Source organism: Bidens hawaiensis, unplaced genomic scaffold (genome assembly GCF_021521415.1).
Source record: "Bidens hawaiensis isolate Kalapana, Puna unplaced genomic scaffold, B.hawaiensis_p1.1 tig00016042_1, whole genome shotgun sequence".
Taxonomy (NCBI): Eukaryota; Viridiplantae; Streptophyta; class Magnoliopsida; order Asterales; family Asteraceae; genus Bidens; species Bidens hawaiensis.
In genome coordinates, this window is record NW_027492455.1 from 1 (window position 1) to 25,095 (window position 25,095).

Here is a 25,095-nt window from a genome sequence, read left to right on the forward strand (position 1 = left end):
TTTGACTTTTGAGTGTGTTGATTTGAGTTCTTTTTTGTCTTTAAAGGGCAAAATTAGTATTTAGCATTAGTAGCCAAAAGGGGAACGGGGTACCAAAATTAGCATAAGTAGCCAAAAAGGAAACTCGGTCCTTTTGACCGACTTGGTCTTGAGTTTATTGATTTAAAAATGCTGCTTTTGGGAGACGCCAAACACTAATACACTATCCGAACATAAGAAGTATATTAGACACATAGGGTGCTTCTCATGGAATCTAAGCAGTAGAAACATTGAGGTATAACATAGTTGTAAAATGACGTGTATACTTTAGTGATTCTCTTAGCAAGATAATACTGAAAAACAAAGAACCAAAATGTATTATTCATCTCTCTCCATGATCACTCTCAACCCATATGATGTACGGGTTGCTCTCCTACTACAACCCTCTACCCCCCTTCCCTCAATGCGTAAAATACAAATACGGAAATACCCATTACAACAATATTTGTCCAAAAGACCCTATAATCATATTTGTATTCATGGTTTTCTTCCTATGCAAAAGTTTATAAATTTGAAATTTCTTGTATGAATTTGGTATAAGTTTCTATGATGAACCCTTTGTGGGCCCATACCCATTATGATGCAACTTTTGCCATTTCCAGGCCACCTGTAAACTCTTTTCCAGATCAGTGTATTTTGCTGTCCAGTTAAGTTCGCGGTGTATCTTTGTGGGGTCACTGTACACCTCAGCATAGTCACCGGGACGACGTGGCAAAGATTCAACATCTATGGTCACCCCTGTTGCCCTTTTACAAGCTTCAACAAACTCCCTAACTGATCTTCCTTGTCCCGTACCAACGTTGTATATTCCTACTTTCCCAGGTTGTGCTTTCTGTAGTGCTTTTACATGAGCATCTACTAGATCGGTTACGTCAATGTAGTCGCGTACGCATGTTCCGTCTGCGGTTTTATAGTCTGTTCCTCGAATCTGTTATAGTTAGTTAATTGTTAGATGATGAAAGTGTTTAAAGTTTAAACCAATATGTTTAAGAGTATATAGCAGAGTTTCTAATGAGATTAGATCAGATTAAGCTAACCTTAAGCCCTTTTGTAATTCCGCGAGCCGCATCAAAACACGCAGTTGATATCCGTCCGTGTTCACGAAATTCTGGTCTTGGTGCTTCTCCTAACCTTCCTTCTGGATCTGAGCCAATAACATTGAAGTATCTGCAAGTTGAATATCAAGGTAAAACTACTTATTTGCCAATCTTGAAATACAAAATATGAATGTACTTGACGGTAAACCCCGTCAACACGTTTTGGATCGGGCATGGGTCTAAGTGGGGTAACTTTGTGACCCGGGCTGGACTGACCCGCCAACACTTTTTGGTATTTTTTGAATTTTGTAAATAATTGATGCATCGATATAATTTCTTTTCAATAAACTGATTTGAGACGCAAATTCGAGTACATGTCTAGTACGTTTTTTTAACCGTCCGGCCTGTTCCATTTCGAACCTTTGTTTAAAATATTTGACCAACAAAACACAACCCCGATTGACCCGTTTCTACATAAATGGATCAAACGGTGCACAAACATAAACCTTAAGATCATGAAAGCCATCTTTGAGTTTTTATGAAAATCCAGGATAATATCTTCTGCCATCTTCTTGGCTTTTCCATACGGGTTAATCGGGTTCTAAAATATTCAACAGAAAAAACACAAGCAAGATAAACACATTTCGCACCACAGACTAATTTTATATAGATAACATCAAAACTCTAATATATTAGTACTCTAATAAAAATCTTTAATATTACCTGAGGGGTATCTTCGGTAATTGGCATTATATCGGGTTCCCCATATGTAGCACAAGTACTAGAGTATATCAAAGTATTCACATTATGTGCTGCCATAGCCTCTATCACCAGCATGGTATTTGATGTAATATTGTGATAATATCTGCATTATAACAATAACAAAACTCGGGCATCAAAGTAAACTCGAGCATCATATAAAACGGGTTACAGATCCGAGAGGTATCGTTCTTACTTTAGGGGGTCAAGGGTACTTTCGCCAACGTATGCAACTGCTGCAAAATGCATTACCGCATCAAATGCATTTTCTGAGAAGATTTTCTTTAGCTGAAATGTTTGATCAAGGAAATAAAACATATCCATGTAAGGTTGTTGTTTGTGCTACACATGATGTTTTGTTACCTAGTACATATCAAAGGATACAGCTTTTGGATCACCCAAGTCAGCTTTAATAAACTGAAGTCTACCGGGTTCCAGAAACAGGTCTTGAAGAACTTTAACTGCTCCTAGGTTTCCCCTGGAGAGATTGTCCTGCCACAAAACAACAAATGAGCACACCACATCTTAATATCATTACTTGAATATATTTAGTTATTTAATTTACCACAATTGTGACACGGTAAGAGTCTTTTAGAAGGCGTAGTGAAGCATGAGAACCGATATAGCCAGCACCGCCCGTTACTAAGACATGAGTAACTCCTGTTTCATGAACAGAAAACTTCAAAACAAACAAAAAGAGAGTATTAAAAATTGCAGGAGGGTCAAACTAATGCAAATTTATAATATACATTATACATTTATAACAACTGAACAAAGTACAAGCAAGCGCATAATTAGATATAAATTAGACCGTGATTACTAGTTACTGTTTAACTCTTTTGATAAACATTAGAGTAAACTACAGTTTTCGTCCCTGTGGTTTGTTTAAATATGCAGTTTTAGTCTAATAGTTTCAAATTTGCTATTTTCGTCCATGTGGTTTTATTTCACTTGTAATTAAAACCGACCCCAATAACACCGTTAAATCTATTCGTTAAACCCATCAGCATGCACCTCACGTGAGGGGCAGTTTTGTCTTTTTTCTCCTCAAATAAACCCCAGCCCCTCACGTGAGAGGGCTTGCGAAATAGGGTTGGGGTTTATTTGGGGATAAATGAGACAAAACTGTCTCTCACGTGAGGTGCACGCTGATGGGTTTAACGACCAAACTTAACGGGGTTAGTGGGTCGGGTTTAATTGCAAATGAAATGAAACCACTGGGACGGAAATTGCAAATTTGAAACTATTGGACTAAAACCGCATATTTAAACAAATCACAGGGATGAAAACCGCACTTTACTCTAAACATTAACAAAGACAGTTAAACTTATTATCATTATTTGGCATCCTTGAGTTCCCAACATCTGAGGCATAGATTAAAAGTCAAGATTATGATTTGACTTCCAAAATATTATCCTATTCCTAAGTCGAACAACGGAAGTTTGACCGTGGATGATTAAAAATCGTAACCATAAACAGTTTATCCAGCAAAAGAATTGATAAACTTAAAAGTATAAGAAAACAGGAACCTAGTTACTTACCGGACACGGTCTGCTGAAATTCGCGGATGCTTTGATTATTACGACACATAGCGCGATAAGACCCGTGGCAAAAATAAGCTTTCTTACTAAACCACTCTTCTTCACCGGATCCACAAAATCCATGCCTGTAAATACAGCAAAGAAAACTGTTTCAAATCCTCTACAGTTTCATGTTATAAAGTAGTTAAAACTTAAAACCATATAAGAGAAGTATAATTGTCATATGGCAAGCCAGCCTACAAGTTTGACTTTATGAAGCTTGAGTTTAACTCGTTGATTTTATGAGTTTTAATTTTGATTTTTTTTTGTTTCTTATTATTTTTATTTGATTATTTTATTTATATAGATAAATTGCTATATATATAGCATTATATATGCTATGATTGCTATCTAGTTATTTTTATCGTGTGTGTACACACATATATGTCTGCGTGTGCGCTAATATTGTGTAATTAAATATTTATTATATTAAGCAAACTTTGTTATGCGTAGATAGCTCGCTTAGACTCGTGAGTTTATTTAAACATATTTAAGTATGTGCTTGAGTTTCACGTATTAATTAAGTTTCAGTTTAGGCATGGACTTGTTCAAGTTTGACTCGATTTAAGTATTCTCTACTCGAATTTGTTAAAGTTTAACTCGATTCAAATTTTCTTGAGTAGACTACGAGTGGTTCATCTTGTTTTCATGATTTCATCACCATGTTCCACACATAATTGTGATGACTATTGATTTAATTTAGAGAAATGTTAAATTGTATTATTTGTTTTTGTACTTTTGTAATGATGATAATATATATAAAAGGAAGAATAATAAAGACAATTGTTGGAAACATTTGATTAAAAATTACGTCGGTTACGACATCGTTTTTCTAGGCAGGTGATTGCCGTTCACGTTGACATAAAACTAATTGTGGTTGGATGTCGCAAAATAGGTTTCATGTATCCAATTTATAACGTATGATTAAAAAACTCTTGGATCGTCCTACTTCGAGGTGAATCTGGTATACGGTTTTACGATATATTAAAATTTTTCATTGGAGTATACAAAAGTCGTTTATTTTTAACTAAGACTGTGTGTCGTTGAATAATATAGTTTTGCTAGTTATTTTGTCATGTCACTGTCACGTACGCAGAGAGACAATCCCATGTTTTATGCGTTGTGGGATAACCCGGCTTTGCTAATTATCATGTCACGTGCCGATTTTTCAAGAAAAAGTTTCTAATGTTTATTTTTATTATTTTTTATGAAATACTACAACATAATACTAAATATTCTTGTAATTTATTAAAATCAAACAAATCAACATTTTTTTCTAATCATCGTCTTCACATTCATCATTATTCTTGTTCAACCGCAAATGTTCTACCAAATCTGATGTAAAACTTGAATGTTTCTCCCTGTTTTGTATTTTTCAACAAGTTACAAAGTATCTTGTTGCTGTTTATTAGTGTGGTTGGTGATCCCGTATCATCGTATTCGTCTTGGCAAGTTCCTCGGCCCAAGTCCTCAATTATCATATTATGTATGTTATTTAAGATTATATAAGTATACATAATGTTTGCTAACCTGTCCTTGCAGAGCAAACACGCCGGTTGAGCAATTATGCTCCATCGCTTATTTAGTATACCAAATGAGCTAGCCCCACATTTAAGTGACTCTTTTCAAGTTTCAACACAAGCCCTTTAAGTCATTGTGAGCGGAACCGAATTAATACTTTTTAAACCTTCCGTTGAAACATAAATAAATCAACTTTACTTTAGTATAGTAATTAATATTGGAACCCCATGTCAACCTTGATGAAAGTAACCTTTAATTTTGCTTAAAACGCATGCCATGCATTTATTAGTTTTCTTAAATTAAATAAGATGAATATGAGAGCTGCATGCACGTGACCCCTACCTTGCAAAATGCTTAAAACCATCACATGATATGCACGTGACATCTTACCATGAAAGTAGTAATTCATATTTAAACTTTTTAAGATTTTTTTTTTTCATTTCTTAATTTAAAAACCACACCCTAAGTGTGGGCACTTCCTTTTACAAGTATCGGTATCATACCAGAAACTCTCGTTGTAGTCACACCGCTAACAAAAACTTACCAATGACTCGTTTGAGAAAAAGAAGAGTCACACCACTGCCACCCTCGATCCCATTGTTCGAATATCCCTGGCCATATCTTATTCATTTATCTTAACCCACCACCTGTCTTATGAGTGATGACTAGTGACCAAAAATATAGTTTGGTCATTTTACCAAACTTTCCTAAGTATTTAAGCCTATTACCCTGCCAAACCATAAGAAACATCTTTATAACTATTTCAAAAGCTTATCATCATGATTCATGTGCCTAAAAACCGAGTTAAAAGAGCATATATCTCAATGCACAAGATCAATAAAAACTTTATTACTAGAACTCTACAAGGTAACATTGACTCAAAAACTCATTATAATTTACCAATTCATGAAGGTGGATTGATAATCATAATATTTAATATGTTAAACAATAATTAAATGCACAAAACAAGCTCTCTAATTTTATTAACCTATAAAACAACTCATTCTTTATCTAATAAATTAATTAACTAGGCATAATAAATCCATTATAACTTCAACTGATTTATCTCTAATTGATTTAAACAAAGCTGCTTAGGAACCAAAAGTCCAGAACCATGCAGGAACGGTTCCGTGTATGACCAACAAAGTCAATAACCAGGCCAGGCAGGAACCGTTTGCTTGTACGGTTAGGTATTTGACCGAGTATTGTCCGAGTTTTATCGGGTTTCGGTCCTGGTTCGGTTTTGACCGGGTAAGGTGGAACCAGTTCCACCAGGTCTGATTCGGTTTCGGTACGATTTTTCTACGGAACCTAACCCCAGTTCATACCCACGGGTCATGTCGTGTAGAAACCGGTTCCAAATCAGGTCTAGAACCAGGTTTTTTCCCACCAAGTAGCAACTCGATTCATATGGTCGAACCGGCCCAGCTACCCGGCCCATAACTCGAATTAGCCCGATAAACTAACAATATCCAACCCGGCAGTTATAATGGGCTTGATTTGAACCGGTGGGTATAATGAACAGTGAGAGAAGATCCGGAATTACTAATTAGAGAAGAAGACGGTTACGGAGATCGATCCATGGCTAGTGCCGATCCTGAAAAACTCATCGCCAAAGCCGATAAACTGTCAGTTTATTATATTATTATTATTATTATTATTATTATTATTATTATTATGATCATTAGTATCTTCTAATTTCATTTTGTAATTATTATTATTATTCAACTAGGTTTATAATTAACACTTCATTTCCACCAGTTAGGGTTTATTGGAACACCATGACGTAATATAATACGTGTTTAAGTTGTTACCGATAGCTGTGATTAGGTTAAGCTGTAGATCAGTTCCAGCACTCGAATTTACAGATCACCGTTATTCGGTTATAATTGCTTTATAATAGATGTTATTTCAGTTGATCACAGTAGGTTTAAAATTAACATTTGATTTCCAGCAGTTGGGGCTTTTTCGTTTGCTTCGGTGATGATTGGACTCGAATTTAACGACGTTAAGTTGCTGCCGTTAGCTGTGATTAGGTTAGGCTGTGGATCAATTCCAGCACTCGAATTTACAGATCACCGTTTTTAGGAGTCAAAGTCTGTTTTTATCTAGTTATAATTGCTTTATAGATGTTATTTCAGTTGATCACAGTAGGTTTAAAATTAACATTTAAGTTTCAGCTGTTAGGATCTATTTGTTTATTTTGGTGGTTATTGGAAGTGTTTTAAGTTTTAACGAACACAAGGACGAGACATTAAGTTGCTAGTGATAGCTGTGATTAGGTTAAGCTATACTGCTGTAGGTCAGTTCTAACACTTGAATTTACAGATCATGGTTTTTAGGTGTCAAAATCTGTTGTTATTCAGTTACTTGTTTTATAGGTGTTATTTCAGTTGATCACAGTAGGTTTGAAATTAACATTTGATTTCAAATAGTTAGGGCTTATTTGTTTGTTTTGGTGGTGATTGGACTCGAATTTAGTGAACACGATGAAGCAAGACGTTAAGTTGCTACTGTTAGCTGTGATTAGGTTAAGCTGTAGATCAGTTTCTTCACTCGAATTACAGATTACTATTTTTAGGAGTCAAAACTTAATGCTATTCAGTTAATTGTTTTTTTGATGCTTTGACAGTTGATCACGGTATGCTTGAAATTAACATTTAATTTTCAGCTGTTAGGGCTTATTTGTATGTTTCGGTGGTTATTGGACTTGTTTAATTAACACAAGGACGAAAGACGTTAAGTTGCTAGTGATAGCTGTGATTAGGTTGAGCTATACTGCTGTAGTTCAGTTCCAGCACTTGAATTTACAGATCACGGTTTTTAGGAGTCAAAACCTATAGTTATTCAGTTAATTGTTTTATAGGTGTTATTTCAGTTTATCACAGTAGGTTTAAAATTAACATTTGATTTCAAACAGTTAGGGCTTATTCATTTGTTTTCTGTGATGACCGGACTCGAATTTATTGAACATATTGACGTAAGACGTGTTTACATTGTTCCCGATGGCTGTGATTAGGTTAAGCTGATGGAGCTTGTAAAATATCCGTATAGTTGCAGATCAGTTCTAGTACTTGAATTTACAGATCAGTAGATCACCGTTTTTAGGAGTCAAACTTCAAAGCATATTGTAATTCAGTAAATTGTCTTACAGGCATTCTTTCAGTTGATCACAGTAGGTTTAAAGCAGCAGTTACGGCTTACTCGTTTGTTTTCTGTGATGACTGTACTCGAATTTAACGAAAATTAATGACGTAAGACGTGTTTAGGTTGCTACCGACGACTGTGATTAGGTTAAGCTGATGGAGCTCGTAAAATATCTGTGTGGTTGTAGATCAGTTCCAGTACTCAAATTTACAGATCACCGTTGTTAGGAGTCAAAACATATTGTTATTAAGTTACATTCTTTCAGTTGATTTGCAATCATGGAGAATGGAGATTTGTACGGGATTCTCAAGAGGTTAGAGTTCAAAAGATATTAGGTAAGATAGAGAATTAATGACATGTTGCAGTGCCTGATCTGGACATTTTGATGTGGTCTTTTTGTCAAGTGTTGGATATGCTGATCACGTAAGATATGATTTACAATAATGAACGGGAAATCATGCTTTCATTAGATCGCCTGAAAAAGTTGATTTGTTTTGGATGAAAAGATTCACTTTAATTTTGAACCGTAGAGTGTTAAGTAGTTCCATTGGTTTCCATATATAGTGAAAGATTGCAGTCCTAGTGAGATATGGAGTACCTTATTTAGAACAAGCTTTTAGAAAATGATATATGATCTGCTTCCATAGATACAGATGGAAGCCTAGCTAACACATAGTTCAATTTGTAAACAAGGTTAATCATACATTTGCCAGTCATCCAGATAATATGATGATGTGGTTTGTTACATGGCAGAATACACATACATTTGCCTTGTTTCTTCACGAACTCACATTGATATTAGTTACTGAATAGAAGTTTTGTAGGATGACGTAGATAGTATGCGATAAATACTGCAGGTAATAAGTTATTGAAGTCAATATCTTAGTTAGGGATTCTTGATTGCATTATAGGCTTTATATATTTTTTCTACTGAATATTACATAAGAAAAAGGTACTCCTTAGCTATATTACTTTCTTGTTTAATAATTGTTTGGTTAATTTCTTGCTCTCATATTGCAACAGAACAAAACTCACTTTAACGCGATGGAGTGCCGACTGGAGGAATGCAACTCAATATTATGAGCAGGCAGGTAAATAATTTTGTAACATTAAGAATAGCCGTTATAAAGTTTTTGCAGTTACATGTTTAAGAGGTTGTTAGTCTAACAAGGATGAAGTTATGTCTTATTTATGGCAGCTACTGCTTTTAGGCTTGCCAAAAAACATGAGAAAGCAAAAGTAGCATTTGAGAAAGCTTCAAAAGGACAAGAAATGCTCTCTTCATATCCTTTCTAAACCAATCATGTCTTTCTGTTAGAGAATCATTTGTGTTTACAGTCGTCTAGCCTTAACAAAAAATCAAACCATGGGATGCTGCTAAGCATATGGAGTCTGCTGGTGCTTTAGCTGTTGAACTAGGCATATGGAGTGAAGTTGCTGACTTTTACAGAAGGGCTGCTGATCTGTACAATGAGTGTGGCAGGGCACAACCTGCCTCTGATGCCCTTGCAAAAGGTGCCCGGTAGGCATTTCTTTTCCTTGCTAGCTGTAAATAACATGTTTCATATTACACTTATACATTTTGAAATTTCTTTCACCAAAATCAAATATGATGATAACCACATATCATTGCAGCCTAAGTTGTGATATCACTTAGTTTAGTCAATCAGAACAATCATTTTTTTGGGTCAAGAAGTTCATGAAGATAATATATCAATTTATTTTACAGTGCTCTAGAAGATGCTAAGCCTGAGGAGGCCATTACAATGTATACTGATGCCTGCACACTACTTGAGGAGGATGGCAAGGAAAATATGGCATTTGATTTGTATCGTGCCATTACTAATGTTTACATAAAGCTTGAAAAGTAAGGGATCTTTTTCTCTGATAATATCTTTTTAAATACTTATGCACATGGTTTAGACAATTTACTATCTTTGCTTGTTATTTATATACCATGATGGCTATTTACAGCTGTAATTGTCGATATGGCATTTGATTGTGTAATTGTTGATAAATCCTGTGGTACTTAGACTTTGCATTACCAAGCTTTCTTTGCAGATTTTATTTTTTCATACCAAACATTTTTGTTAATTTGTTTCAAGGTACACTGATGCTGCAACTTTTCTTTTGAGATGGGCTGTGGCAGCTAATAAATGCAATGCTCTTCATAGCCAGTGCAAGGTGCATAAGTTTTTCTTTCTTAAGTTTCATACTTCTGGGCTCTGTTTTTCTGCTCTTTCAATGTTAATTGTTTTTCTTCATGTAACTGTTTTTGCAAGTATTTACTAAAACATGTTTTTTTTGGATGCAGGCTTATCTTAGTGCGATTATTGTATACCTATCAGCTCATGATTACAAGCAAGCAGAACAGTGCTATAATGATTGTTGTCAGTAAGTTCACTTTATTTTATTGTTTTTCATTTTTTACCTTTTGATTCCGTAACTTGGTAAAACAATTATCCCGGATTACAAGTATTTAAGGTTTTAAAAAGCATACTAGTTTTAATTTAGGCATTTTCTGGCTTCTGTTTTGCAGGATTGATACGTTTCTGAGTAGCGATCAGAGTCATTGTGCCAGTAAGCTTCTTTCTGCATACAGAGAGGCTGATGTTGAAGAAATCAAACGTGTAGCTAAATCGGGTACTGTATCCGGCCTTGATCACATGGTAAACCTTTAACCTTCTGAATAATTTTGAGCATTATATACAAAAATAAATGATATATTAAAAATCAACTTACTTGATATAACAATGTTACAGATTATCCGACTTGCCAGGAAGCTGCCTACTGGTGAACTGGTTGCGATGGAATCCGGCTCACTGGAGAATGGAGAGGCCCTTGATGAAGATGATCTCACATAGTCATAAACATATATGAAATATGTGTGTGTTGTGTGTGAAAATGGTGACATTATATATTTGATTGATTATGCGGCATATTATTATTTGCATGATGCATTATAAAGTTGTTCTACATAATATGAATTTGAAAGTATAAGGGACTTGAAAATTATACTCTTTGTTTGCCTTGGTTGCTCACTTTTGAAAATTAGAGAATTACCGAACCCAAATGGTCTTTTGGGGTTAAGTCGGACGCCTATTGGCGACACATACCAAAGGGCTTGTGGCTTTGGGTATTAAGGTGCAAGAAAATGCGTCCCTTTTAAAATGATGGTTCTAGTCGCATGTTAGATAGGGAGTGAAGTCATGAGTGGTTTTACAGGGTGTTTGAGTTAGCCGTTTAAAAAGTAGTGGCGATGTATGGTAGCAGGACGAGTTTGTTTGAACAAGTCACTTTTATACTTTAGTAATGGTTGAAAATGACGGTGTTAGGTTTTCTTGATGTGTTCATTCAATATAAAGATTAATAATATTCAATGGGTTTTATATGTTTCACGTGTTTTTTTAACTATTTTGTTGGTTTGACTCGAGAGAAACACAATAAGGTTGAGGTATATCAATTACTAGGTTAAAAACCCGTGTATTGCATGGGGTGGGTATAATAATAAGATCGGTAAAAGCTAGAGAATAAGACCAATGTATTCATCAATATGAATATTGAAAGCCCGTAAACGAATCGAATGAACACCAACAAGGGCATATTCGTGTTCGTTCATTTAACTTTATAATTAATCAAACAAATATTTATAGTCATGTTCGTTTATTTAAAAATGGACATTTGTGTTCGTTTATGTTCATTTGTTTAAAATCTAAACAAACATAACCAAACAAAGATAAAGGAACATAAATAAACGTATATGAACCAATATGAATGAACACAACCAAACATAAACAAACTTAAATGAAAACACATAAATGAACGCAAATTAACAAATATAAAATCGTTAAGCTGATGACATATACGGATAATATTTAATTATATTCTATTAATACATAAACGAACGTTCATGAACATACCTAACGATCCGATTACAGTATAATAAATAACCAAACCATAAAATCCGATTGCAGAAATCAGAGCAGCGACCATTACGTTCCCAATCGCCAAAACGAGTAGTCTCGGGACCGTGTGGGCCACCGATCTCGCCGGTCTTATTGTTTATATCAAGTTCATCGACATCTTCATCTTTTTGGTTCTTCTTCTTCTTCTTCTCTAATTCGGTTAGGGTTTTGTCGTGAACCTTTTCAGCCGATCTAGAGACTGATGATCGTACGGTGGAGAAGAGGCGGCGCAGAGAAGACATTGTGATCGCAAATTAATTAAGTTTGTGATTTCAGATTAATCTAATTAAGTTTATAAATCCAAAAAAACCAAACACATAAAACAGCCAAGTGGAGTGGAGACTGATGGGTGGTTACCGACAGTGGTGCTGGAACTTGGAAGAGGAGATAATAAGGCAGAAGAGAAGTAGCGATGTTGTTGTGTTATGTTAGTAAGCAGATAGATCTAGGGTTTTAGTAATATATTTTTTTTTGATAAAATATTGATCATTTTATATATAACACAAACCGAACTACATCTGGATAATGGGTAAGCGAGTAACAAGCTGCGCCGCTATCCCCTTTTGAATCGCAAAGCCTATTCTACTAAATATAAATCACTGGGTCCTCGGGCTCTGCGAGTCACTGTGGACCACCTTCTGCACCCGCTCCAAGAAGCGAACCGCCTCGGGAGCTAGTGATCCAAAAGTGTCGAAGGCAAATGGAATGAACACGTGCTGATTCTCCAAACACGATGTCTCATGCTTAGCAACCTTCCTAGACTCCGCTCTCAAAACCGCCTGTCCCGGTATGAAGCCACTGTCTCTCAGCCCCACCAACGGGGACACCCCAGTGAGGTCAACACACGCATGCTTACCCCCTAATGTCGGATATTTCGGATACGGATTCAGATTTGAAAAGTTTTCGACACCCCTACTGCCAACATGAGTTACCAAACATTTATGTTTTGAAAGACGGTATAATTTTAGAACATCAAAATTGCACCAACTATTCCAAATTTCTTTGATCCTGGTATTAGAGGTGCACAAATCAGGTTTTTTAAATACCCAGGTTTGGGTATGGAACCGGGTTCAAGTATGACCGAGTATGGGTAAAAACCATGTCGGGTTTGGGTTTGGGTTTGGGTCCGGGTACTGCCTCTAAAAACCATACTCTATGCATCGGGTTCGGGTCGGGTATAAAACCGGGTATTTGAATACCCTTTTTTCGGGTATTGAAAAAGCCCTTTTTGTTGGTTTTTTCGGGCCTTTTTTTCGGGTATTTTTCAAGTATAGATTGTTTTTTTTCGGCTTTTTTTCCAGGTGTTTTTCGAGTATAGATTGGTTTTTTCAAAAGTTTGCACTTTTTAGGGGTATTTTTTGGGTATTTTTAAGGTATTTTTCGGGTATGGAACCGGTCGGGTATTACCGGGTACAAATCGGGTCGGTTTCAGGTTCGGGTTTTAGTACCGAAATGCACACCCTATCCGTACCCTACGGGTATTAAAAACCCAGGTATTAGAAAAACCAGTTCGGGTTTTACTGATTAATTTTGCGCTAATCGGCTGTTTAATTGGTCAACGGTTAAATCCGGCTAGAATCGGTGGTTTTCGGCGAGATTTTGACCAAAATTAGCAGTTTTCAACGAGATTCCGACCAAAATTAGTGGTTTTCGGCAAGATTAGAGCAAAAACTAGCGGTTTTCGGTGAGATTCCAACCAATTTCCGGCCAAAATATGTTTATGTATGTATAAAACTGAAAATTACATATAAAAATGTGTGCATGCATATATAAAACTGAAAAATATATACATTAATGTCCAATCCAATTAATCTCGATTAATCCATAGTCTTTACTCCACCGCCCGACCCACGTAAACAAATTCGCTATTAAAATTTTTGTATTGTTAGTGAAACTACCGACGAACTTGCAAGTTGTATGTCACCTTTTATACATTTGTCAAACATATAGCTAGCCACATGAACACTCCAAGTAAAATCCAATAATTTGAGTTTGTCAGTAATTTTACTTTTGTGTAGTATAAATAATAGTACGATGTAAATGAAAGATCATCCTAGTACACATTCTCATATATTTAATTCTTTCTTTCTTTAATCATAGCCAATATTCTTATAATTGCGGTAATATTAACATGTATTGTATTTTGAAATTTTTAGTAATAAATTTTCCTTTTATAAAAAAGTAATAATTGGACATATCACTGTTCACAAATACCCATCTCTATCTCTCTCACTCACATACACATACACAAACACACAGTCCAATCTCACCTCTCTGGTCTTCGCAAATCGCAAGTAATCCAGTAAACGTTGATCTCACCGCATTTAGATTCACACTTCTCTCATTGAAACCTCACCTGCCACAGCAGCAGATCTCGCATCCTCAATGGAAGAGTTTGTCTACTTCATCTCTAATTTCAATCATAATGTAATAATAATATCAATGTTATGTTTACACAATTGATTGATATGCGGATGTGTTTATTATTATTATTATAGTGAAAACGAAGTGGAGCTGTTGCAGAGGTACCGTCGAGACAGGCGGATACTTCTCAATTACTTGTTATCTGGTAGCTTGATTAAGAAGGTTGTGATGCCACCTGGTGCTGTCTCGTTGGATGACGTGGATCTGGATCAAGTTAGTGTTGATTTCGTTCTCAATTCTGTGAAAAAAGGTAGTAATTATTTAATATTATGTATGTTCTAAATTAGGACCTGCATTTTGACCTTGAATATCATGTATTTGAATTAGGATGTTTTTCACTTATTTGTATCGCGGTTGGAATTCGTTCCGGATATAGGTTAGGTCAAGTGTATGTATAATTATTAGGTTAATAATAGAAATCAATTTAGTCCTTCCGCGCCTTAATTACGCTTGAAATAGAATTATTGCACGTTAAATTAATTAATTACGCAACTTATGTTAAGAATTAAGCAACCTATATTTAAGAATTTGCACGCTAAGTGGTCCTTTAGAAAGCAATTCAGTGCGTGTCTGTTTCGTTGAATTTGTTAAGTCGTTATTTTGGAGTTTATTGTTGAGGAATTTTAATTAATTGAGGAAAATTAGGGACTATGTTGAAGTTTAGTTTTAGCACTTAGGTTAGTATGTTAGCTTGCACTTTGCAGCAAGTGATTATGTGAATGATTGTATGGAAGTTGGAGAGCACTAGGTCTAACACAAGTACAAAATGCAGCTCTTTGAAACAAATGTGGTACTTAAGGTCGTGCTCTTAAGAACTAAGATCGACATTGTTACTAATTGATGTTGTTGAATTGTAATGCAGGTGACATGCTTGAGCTTTCAGAAGCTATTAGAGATTATCATGATAGTACCGGATTCCCTCATATGGTAAGTTGAAAGTTCAACTAACTTTTGTAGTTCTATTTAATATTAAAAGTCACAACTGATATGAGATAGTTTATATTACTAATATGTGATGATAAACCTAGTGTTGTCAGGAGTGATTATGGAAATGTGGTAGTTATTAGTTACATGTCTTATTGGTAAACGGAGTCATGGACAAAGACAGAAACTGTATCTATTTAGATTAAAACATCTTGAAGTGACCCTGCTATGCTGCATTTGTTTTTCTAATGATAATGGAAAAAGAATCTATACTCTGTGCCTGGCTGTAAATAATAATTGACTATATGATGTCAAATCAACTTTGTATTACAAAATCTTTTGATGGATATACTTCATGATGGAAGAGATAAAAGTGTTCCATACACCTCCTAATTTCTTAATCGGAGTAAATCCTTGGGTCATCATTCATATCATAATTAGTTTATATATTTCCAAGAACAATGATTGCAATCTGTTGAGGACATTCTAAATTGGCGATTGCTACAATTTTGATGAATTGAAAGTGATATTTGACTGGTGCACTTGTTACTAATAGTCCTGAATCTTGCATTATCTTCTATTTTGTTTTTTTATTTATAAATTTTGCTTCTTTTTTTTTCTGCACGTTGAAGAATGCAGAGTCTGAAGGTGAGTTTTTTCTGGCTACCAATCCTGAATCATCAGGTTCACCTCCAAGGAGGGCCCCACCAGTTGTCCCTTTTGTGGTACCGTCACCCATTATGCCAGATTTATCGTCATCACTGCCCTTTGATGCAACTGAAGAGGATGAACCTGCTATGATGTCAAAATCACAATCCATTAACACGACACAAGGTCGTGATTTAACTGTTGACGACATTGATGATTTTGAGGATGAAGATGATTTAGAGGAACTTGCTAGTCGTAGGTATTCAAGGAGATCATTGAATGATACAGCTGATCTTGTAGTGGGTTTGCCTTCATTTGCAACAGGTAAATTCAGATGTGGAGAAGCCTTTTCAGTTAAAAACTAACCTTATTATTTTCTTTTTGGGTAATAATGCAATTTTTTTTCATGAGAGTCACAATATTGTAAACTTTTGGGACATGATTTTAAGTTGGTTCTGAAGGAGATTTATGGAATTGGGATGTTTAGGGTTCCAAATATTACTCTGTTTAAACAAGCTCAACAGTTATATGAGATTTTTTTTTCATAATTATGTCTATCTAGACATGTATATGCCTAAAGCGGTTGCATTATGACTATCAGTTTGATCGCATTCAGATAAATGTCATATGTGCTTTGAGTTTATGTTTGAAGTTCTTATGAAAACAAATGTTAAGTTTAAAGATCTTGAAACATATTTTGTGGGATTTTTAGAGAAATTACCATGGGGATAGCATAAGTCATGGGCTCTTCAATACAATAACAACAAACTTTGAATAATTTATTTTAGGTATTGGCTTGGGTTAGGCATGATATATAGCTCTGGAATACCATGGCATTTCACAAGTGTTTTTAATTGTTGTTAGAACAGGACCATAAGTGGCTGAAAATTTTATGTGCAGAGGTTTATTCTTTATCTGAAGTTTCATAGTGTAATTTGAGTTTGGTCTTTTCTTCAGGTGTAAACGATGATGACCTCCGTGAAACCGCCTATGAGATTCTGTTGGCTGCTGCTGGGGCTTCAGGGTATTTTTTTTCTCCTTAATATTTCTTGGCCTGAACTTTATAGATATGCATGTAAGTGTAAGTAGATATATATAGATGTGCGTAAATCTGTTTGTGTATGATCTGTATGTTTTTTTTTGTGTATATACATATATATATTCTATTTTAATGTCCTATTCTCAGTCTTTTTTTGCTGTGCTTGGTTCTTTTGATGACCCTAGTCCTGCCAATATCTTTTGACTTTAATGTGATTGTTGTTTAAACAGGGGCCTTATAGTGCCATCAAAGGAAAAGAAGAAAGAAAAGAAATCTAGACTGTTGAAGAAGCTTGGACGGAGTAAGAGTGAACAGGTTACAGCCCAGTCCCAACAGTCAACTGGTTTGACTGGTTTGCTGGAGACAATGCGTGTCCAGATGGAGGTACAGTGTGGACATATTTATTAAATTTATTCTGTGTCATGATTACAAACATTAAGGAAAGTTTGCCAGATTTTTTGTTATAACAATGATGATTGTTGTAATCACAGATTTCTGAGGCAATGGACATTAGAACAAGACAAGGGTTACTGAATGCAATGGCAGGCAAAGTGGGAAAAAGAATGGATGCTCTTTTAGTTCCTTTGGAGTTATTATCTTGTGTTTCTCGAACTGAATTTTCTGACAAGAAAGCTTATATTAAGTGGCAAAAAAGACAGGCAAGTCCCTTCTTTCTTCTTTGATTTCTCTTTCATCAATTGCCTTATATCGTCTCATTGTTTTATCTTATAGTGGTATAAGTAAATCTAAGACTTTATTTAATATTCATGTAACATGTTTCCATTATTGTGTTAGTTCAGTTGAATATGCTGGAGGAAGGACTTGTGAATCACCCAGTTGTGGGATTTGGGGAATCTGGGTGCAAAGCAAGTGAAATGCGGGTTCTTTTGGCTAGAATTGAAGAATCCGAGGTAAGTGTTTTACTATTAAATGGTTTAAAGTTTAAACCTTTTTGAACTTATCAATAATGGTGCTTAGTTTCTTGTTTTCTTTTTTCATAAAGTACCAATGTACTTTCACTTTTGTCCCTTTTTAGTCATTAAAAATGGTATCTTGTCCTGTTTGGATCGTTACTTGGACTTGCTGTAAAATTTTTTGTTTCGTTTGGGCATCTTTAGAAGAACCTTTTATCGACCAAACACTCAAACAGAACAAAAATCATCTTTTAAAGACCCAATTATAAAAAAACCAAAATATTATGACTAAAGCTGTATAAAAGTGAACATATGCTGATATTTTAGCTAAGAACACCCTATCTTTTCTTTCTTTCTTTTTTTTTTTTTGCTAATTTTGTTTGGTTGAAAGTTAGCGGAGGTTCTATACTGTTTATTTCAATACTCCATAGTTGGGTTTAAAATCTGTTCCGTTTTGATCAATGTTTAAGACTGACATGCCAGTATATACTATTCTATTGATTATTTCATAATTCGTCCTATCTCAGTCATTTGCACCTTCTGTGGGTGAGCTTCAACGCATAGAATGTTTGAGATCTTTGAGGGAGATTGCCATTCCACTTGCAGAGAGACCAGCTCGTGGTGACCTAACCGGTGAAGTTTGTCACTGGGCGGATGGCTATCATTTAAATGTCAGATTATATGAAAAACTTCTTCTTAGCGTCTTTGATGTTCTTGATGAAGGAAAACTAACGGAGGTTAGCATATTTAACATTAAACATTTAGTGCTGTCTTTACATTTTATTAGTGTCATGAAAACATCTTGGAAGTCGTCTAAGCCACCTTTAAGAACAAATAATATTCTAAGAAGTGTGGAATTTCAAACTCTGCTTTGCATACAGGAAGTGGAAGAAATACTCGAGCTTCTAAAGTCAACATGGCGTATTTTGGGAATTACAGAAACCATTCACCACACCTGCTATGCATGGGTGCTATTCCGTCAGGTATTAAATATAATTCTAATTTGTAGGCAAGTTTGCTGGAAGTGATGCATTTATTTCAGTCTTGATAAACACTTTTATTTCCTTGTTATTGGATTACATGAAGTGCTTCTTACAAATGAGCTGTTCTGCAGTTTGTTATGACCAGGGAGCATGCACTTCTTAAGCTTGCCATTGAACAATTAAATAAAGTACCCTTGAAGGAAGAACGGGGCCCACAGGAGAGAATGCACTTAAAAAGCTTGTATTCCAAAGTTGAGAATGAAGAGGGTCCTCAAGAGCTATCCTTTTTACAGTCCTTTTTAATACCTATTCAGAAATGGGCTGATAAGCAACTTGCAGATTACCATTTGAACTTTTCTGAGGTTAGTTTATCTTTTTTTTTTTTTTTTAATATTGTCTAGGTGTTTTTTTGGAAAGACCAAGAATATTGTCTAGGTGATACCATTGTTTGGATTTCTTTTATTTTTATTTTTTCGTATTCTGAAATTTATGCTGAAAAAAAAACCAAACCTTTAGCCTGACTTGATGCTTTAGACTGTTTTAGCATTAGAGTTTGATGCTGACTTGGATCTTTCTTCCATATCTTATAGGCATTGGCAATGATGGAGACTGTAGTATCGATTTCAATGGTAACAAGGAGGCTTCTTCAGGAGGAACCTGGATCGGTGTGTTACAGGCCATTCATCTTAACTCTCTAATTCATATTAGCTATTTGATGCATAAAATGCCAACTTAAACTCCTTAAATAACTTGCAAAGCATCATCTAAATATGGTGGAAGTAGAACTATGCTGTCAATAGTAGTCAGTACTCAGTAGTTTACAGTTTTTTTGGATTTGTTTTTTTAATCTACCCTTGCTGGTTTGGTACAATAAATTGTCTGTTGCAATGCAAACTAATTTCTCTAAAGGAGAACTTAAAGAAATATATTACCAAATCAGTATCTTATGATTGTCAGTTTACTTCACAGCACATCATTCTTTCTGATAGCTAAAAAAAGTTCACTTTTGGTTATCATTTGTTTTTCAGGCAATGCAACATGTGACAGATGGAGATAAGATCGAGTCCTATGTGTCATCATCCATCAAAAGTGCATTTTTAAGGGTAAGTGGTGCCTTTTCAGCTGACTGGAAGTATCAATTTTGTAAAAAAATGTCAAATATAATAAACTGCTGTCTCTTCTTTATTTCAGACATTGCAGGATGTTGAGACAATGTCCAATGCAACAGATGAACATCCACTTGCACTATTAGGAGAAGAAACCAAGAAACTTTTAAGAAAAGATGCAGCTGTATTTATTCCAGTATTATCTCAATGGCATTCACAAGCTATTGTTGTTTCAGCATCTCTTCTTCACAAGCTTTATGGAAGCAAGCTGGTAAGCTCATCAACTGCCCAACTGGTTACTTATTTAATTATTTTTTTCTTCAGCATCTCACATTTTTGTTAAATAAGCAGAAGCCTTTCCTTAACGGTGTTGAGCAACTTACAGAGGATGCAGTTTTGGTATTTCCTGCTGCTGATAGTTTTGAGGAATATGTTATGGACCTTATTGCATCTTCAGGTGGACAGTCAGAAGTCTCTTTAAAGAAACTTTCTCCATATAAGGTTTGGCTTTCTTTATTTATGTATGTGTGCATGTATCAGAACTAATATAGTATCATTATTATTGTTATTATTATGATTATTTATAACCGTTTATTTTCTTATAACAGATCGAAACAATATCTGGAACACTAGTGTTGCGTTGGGTCAATGCCCAACTAAGCAGAATTTTGGGTTGGGTTGAGCGAGCCATTCAACAGGAGGTAACTAATTAAATGATTTCTGGCCTTTTCCTTTTTTTACTCAAAAATAGTAAAATACTTTTCTTTCTTTGTATCTGAGTATCTCAATTATCTAGGTCACAAAAATCACACATTTGGCTAATGATTTTTTTTAAAATATTTTCAGCGATGGGAACCTGTTTCAATGCAGCAACGGCACGGGAGTTCTATTGTTGAGGTTTATCGCATTGTAGAAGAGGTACCTAGTAATTTAATAATATATATTTTACTTTTTATGATAGATAAAGTTTTCCTGGAAATAATTTGGTTTCTCTTTTTCATATTTCTTTTACCTTTGTTTCCATTCACTTTAATACATAAATAACATGTTATTTCATATTATTTCAGACTATTGATCAGTTTTTCGCTCTAAAAATTCCTATGAGGTCCGGAGAAATGAATAGCTTATTCCGAGGCATTGATAATGCATTTCAAGTATACGCAAAACATGTTGTTGACAACCTGGGTATGTATACTAAGTCTTTATCAAATATATCGATGAAAACATATTTGACAATGTACACATAAAATATTATCCGTTTATATAATAGTGAACTTAAATAACCATGCAGCTAGCAAGGATGATATCATTCCACCTGTGCCAATTCTAACAAGATACCGGAGAGAGAGTGGAATTAAAGCTTTTGTTAAAAAAGAATTAAGTGACCCACGACTGCCCGATATGAGAAAGTCAAGAGACATTAATGTTTTGACAACACAAACGCTATGTGTGCAGTTAAACACTCTTTATGTGAGTGTATATTTTATTTTTCTTTATAATTTGGCAATTTTATTGTTGGATACTATGAGAATACACTCTACGTTTTTCTTGATATTCTTCTGATGACAAGAGAAGTAATGACTGTACTTGAAGTCGTTTCTTTTGTAGCCATAAGAAATTTATATTATATTTATCTTTACTAATTTATTTACTTATTTTTGTAGTATGGAATCAGTCATCTTAATAAGCTGGAAGACAGCATATGGGAACGCTGGACAAAGAAGACAAAGCAAGGAAAATCTATTAGTATGCCTTCTAGACCATTACATATCGTCTCAAATTTTTATAATTTATCGTGTTATATTCTGAACAAAATATGTATTACAATGTTTATTACATTTAAATGAGTATTCGTTTTACAGATGGGGACTCAAAAAAAGAAAGCTTTGATGGAAGTAGGAAAGACTTCAATGCAGCCATTGATCGGATTTGTGAGTTCACCGGTGAGGCATAATACCTTTTGACTTCACAATGATTAAAAAAGATTTCGAGCCCTGATTTTAATTTTCATAATTTTGTACAGGAACTAAGATAATATTTTGGGATCTAAGAGAACCGTTCATTGAAAACCTATATAGACTGAGTGTTTCTGAATCCAGATTGGAAACACTCATTGAGCCACTTGATGTGGTATGTGATGTTTAATTTTTATTTCCTTTAATAATGTGAAGATAGAAATAATATTTTGACTAATGTGTTGCACTCTCGTCAACCACTACAGGAACTAAATCAGCTATGCGATGTCATCGTGGAGCCACTTCGAGATCGAATTGTAACAAGTCTCCTTCAGGCATCACTGGTCAGATTCTTAATTCTTCTTTTTTCAAATGTGTTCCACAGTTTTTTCATTTCTTAATAAATATTGTTGTTTTGCAGGACGGTCTAGTTAGAGTGTTATTAGATGGAGGTCCAGCGCGGTTGTTCATTCCTTCTGATGCTAAATCCTTGGAAGAAGATTTGGAAGTTCTAAAGGTATGTAAAAAAAACTAAAGTTATACATTGTTCTGCAATTTTTGCAAAATATATATTTAAAAAAACTCATGAAAGATGTTATTTTTAATGTTTTTGTTTAGTTATGATGATCCCCATCTTGTAAAACCACTAACCAACATCATTGCATTGGAACATGTGCGAAATTATATGTATCATTTACTTTTTGCCTTTTTGGCCTCTCAACTTTATTTACAAAAAATCTTTGGTTAATTAGACTTTTGCCACAAAAGTTTCATATATTTACATTTTGGCCCCTCAACTTCGGTAATAAAATTTTTGCCTGTTCAACTTACATCTTTACTTTCTGGCCTCTCAACTTTGGTAATGAAACTTTTGCCATAAAACTTTTAACATAATGGATCGAACCGATACCGATTACCGACCGACTTCCCGCCTGGTTTCTGTCGCAACGCACGGTAGCTTTTGAACATTTGATGCATTTAACCCGCTCCGCTGGAACGCGCGGGTGAAAATATTTGTATAATATAAACACTTAAATGCCAATATAGTTATCATATTTGCATTGTTTTCTAAATAAATAGAATGAATTTACCCAAATATATTTTTCCTGATTATAAACATTTTTTTGATTGAATTTTTTTAGGAGTTTTTCATATCTGGTGGAGATGGACTTCCTCGTGGAGTTGTTGAAAATCAAGTCGCACGTGTTCGACAAGTTATAAAGCTGCAGGGCTATGAGGTTAGCTTTTCTAAAATATTTAAAAGGCTGGGTACAAAAATAATAATATTAAATATAATTTATAATATTAAATAATAATATTAAATATAATTTATTATTTACACATATTTATTTAATAAATTGGGCCCATTTGTTCACTAATGAATGGTTAACGAAATGCAGACACGGGAGCTCATAGACGACCTAAAGTCTGCAAGTGCTACAGACCGAAGCAAGTTGGGTGCTGATTCGAAAACACTTTTGAGAATATTATGTCACAGGTGTGATTCTGAGGCTTCTCAGTTCCTAAAGAAACAATACAAAATCCCTAAATCTGCGGCTTAGGTGGGTTTTCGGTACATGTCGAGTGTTTTCATCGTCTGTTTATTATGTTGTTTTCTTATAATTTTGGGTTAGAGGAAAACAAATAGCTCATGGAGTAATTATACAACCAAACTTCTTGGCTTTGAATCTGTTTTAAAAATATTTGTTTGTAAATTTGGAGGTTGATCGGCGTTTTGTATCTACGGGTTTGGGTCGAAGCGCATAGTATAGTACATGTCTGGTTGTGTCGGTCGAGTTGGGTTGGGTTCGCGTCTAAAAATGTTTGGAAAGTAACAGGAATAGGATGTGGTCGTTTTAGGGGTGTTCTTCGGGTTCGTTTTTCAGGGTTTTCTGGTCGGGTTTCAAAGTTTTAAATCTTAACCCGAAACCCAACCCAAATCTCTCATGGGTTTTTCGGGTTCGGGTTTTTTCGGGTTGGGTTAATCGGGTTTCGAGTATCCTAGAAAACAAAACAAAAAAAAATTAAAAAACTTCAATGCTAACATTAAAACAACATATTCTTCTTTGCTCGTAACGTAAATAATCAAATAATAACCAACATAACTTGATAAAACAATTCAAAAGAAGAATAAAATTAAGTAACTAACTCGAACCATAATCTTTTTCAATCGGACGTGATTTGGTTGTTCGATTACGGTTGTTATTAGTAATGATTGGAAAACAGAAATTAACATTAATAAACAACCGATCCATAATAGTTAGAATGACAACAATCGATTAGGGTCAGCAATTGATAACTTTAGTGGCTAAGACTAAGCCTACTATACCTAAATATATATTTAATTTCAAAACTAAAAGTTTATTCGGGTTGACCTGGAACTTATAAATCAAACATGAAAACCAACCCGAATTACTTTGGTTCGGGTTCGGGTTAGTTCGGGTACGAGTTTTTTCGGGTTGGGTTTCTGGTTTCGGGTAAAAGTTACAGCCCTAGGTCGTTTATGAGTATTTTCTATGTTTTAAAACTAATGTTGATAAAAAGTCATGGCGTGCAAACTGAAAATGATTGTTGTTGAGACACAAAAGTTTAATTTTGTTTATAAAAAGTTACCTTAATTTTAAAAGAAATATTTAAAGTCATCCAAGTATTATAACAAAGTTATCAAAGTAACGTTATTTTTAATACGTAGCACATGTTAGTGGGGTTCGAAATTTCATATTGGGTTAATAAATACAGTAAATGTTAATGATGAGACTTAATTCAAACGTGATAAAAATGTAGACATGTTATATTTCAAGGTGTTTGAAAAATGAGTACTAGAAAAAAATAATACATCAACAAAATCATTACAAGTGAGTTAAATCATGAAAAGTTTAATATTTAAATATGTGAATAGCGAAAAAGTATATACGTATTATGTTGAAACGGGTCACACGATATGATTTATTTTATAACCAGCCTCCGATACGAAAGTAAAGTACCATGTGTGTTAACGAAAGTAAGAAATAAGAAGTGACTGTATGTGAAGGTGGCTGTAGAATGGTATTTATA

At 34.7% G+C, this 25,095-nt stretch overlaps 3 protein-coding genes across 4 annotated transcripts; 2 read left to right on the forward strand and 1 right to left on the reverse strand.

The window, feature by feature from the left end:
* Positions 1-471: 471 nt before the first annotated feature.
* Positions 472-3,560, reverse strand: LOC143550474 (UDP-arabinose 4-epimerase 1-like). 2 transcript variants are annotated; one of them, XM_077041112.1, is made up of 8 exons: positions 3,377-3,539; positions 2,401-2,495; positions 2,220-2,327; positions 2,032-2,123; positions 1,800-1,941; positions 1,583-1,677; positions 1,077-1,206; positions 472-967 (listed from the first exon to the last, which is right to left on the reverse strand). In XM_077041112.1, the coding sequence occupies exons 1-8, from the start codon at positions 3,423-3,425 to the stop codon at positions 584-586; spliced, it is 1,095 nt and encodes a 364-aa protein (XP_076897227.1). In that variant the 5' UTR covers positions 3,426-3,539; the 3' UTR covers positions 472-583. The 2 variants fall into 2 exon arrangements, with proteins under 2 accessions (XP_076897227.1, XP_076897226.1); XM_077041111.1 differs by having other exon boundaries at positions 473-967; positions 2,401-2,514; positions 3,377-3,560.
* Positions 3,561-6,444: 2,884 nt separating this feature from the next.
* Positions 6,445-11,103, forward strand: LOC143550475 (gamma-soluble NSF attachment protein-like). Its single transcript, XM_077041113.1, has 9 exons — positions 6,445-6,564; positions 9,107-9,174; positions 9,282-9,366; positions 9,447-9,605; positions 9,813-9,950; positions 10,189-10,267; positions 10,398-10,477; positions 10,623-10,752; positions 10,846-11,103. The coding sequence occupies exons 1-9, from the start codon at positions 6,518-6,520 to the stop codon at positions 10,945-10,947; spliced, it is 888 nt and encodes a 295-aa protein (XP_076897228.1). The 5' UTR covers positions 6,445-6,517; the 3' UTR covers positions 10,948-11,103.
* A 3,224-nt stretch (positions 11,104-14,327) lies between these two features.
* On the forward strand, positions 14,328-24,680 carry LOC143550477 (protein unc-13 homolog). The gene is made up of 27 exons (XM_077041114.1): positions 14,328-14,441; positions 14,547-14,722; positions 15,335-15,399; positions 16,029-16,368; positions 17,002-17,068; positions 17,314-17,467; positions 17,575-17,742; positions 17,884-17,994; positions 18,525-18,734; positions 18,879-18,980; positions 19,112-19,342; positions 19,571-19,645; positions 20,009-20,083; positions 20,172-20,357; positions 20,438-20,587; positions 20,695-20,787; positions 20,933-21,004; positions 21,154-21,271; positions 21,378-21,556; positions 21,751-21,832; positions 21,949-22,029; positions 22,110-22,216; positions 22,308-22,385; positions 22,463-22,558; positions 23,184-23,279; positions 23,442-23,891; positions 24,538-24,680. Exons 1-26 carry the CDS (start codon positions 14,434-14,436, stop codon positions 23,601-23,603), a joined length of 3,282 nt encoding a protein of 1,093 aa, XP_076897229.1. The 5' UTR covers positions 14,328-14,433; the 3' UTR covers positions 23,604-23,891; positions 24,538-24,680.
* Positions 24,681-25,095: the final 415 nt, after the last annotated feature.

Bases quoted from the DNA above. Each gene is read 5' to 3' on its own strand.
- LOC143550474 (XM_077041111.1), bottom strand. From the start codon at position 3,499: ATGGATTTTGTGGATCCGGTGAAGAAGAGTGGTTTAGTAAGAAAGCTT. The intron at 1,942-2,031 runs GTAAGAACGATA...GTTATAATGCAG, and splicing joins AGTACCCTTGACCCCCTAAA to ATATTATCACAATATTACAT. The intron at 1,678-1,799 runs GTAATATTAAAG...TGAATATTTTAG, and splicing joins TTACCGAAGATACCCCTCAG to AACCCGATTAACCCGTATGG.
- LOC143550475 (XM_077041113.1), top strand. From the start codon at position 6,518: ATGGCTAGTGCCGATCCTGAAAAACTCATCGCCAAAGCCGATAAACT. The intron at 6,565-9,106 runs GTCAGTTTATTA...ATATTGCAACAG, and splicing joins ATCGCCAAAGCCGATAAACT to AACAAAACTCACTTTAACGC. The intron at 10,753-10,845 runs GTAAACCTTTAA...ACAATGTTACAG, and splicing joins TATCCGGCCTTGATCACATG to ATTATCCGACTTGCCAGGAA.
- LOC143550477 (XM_077041114.1), top strand. The intron at 15,400-16,028 runs GTAAGTTGAAAG...TGCACGTTGAAG, and splicing joins GTACCGGATTCCCTCATATG to AATGCAGAGTCTGAAGGTGA. The intron at 21,557-21,750 runs GTGAGTGTATAT...TTATTTTTGTAG, and splicing joins TGCAGTTAAACACTCTTTAT to TATGGAATCAGTCATCTTAA.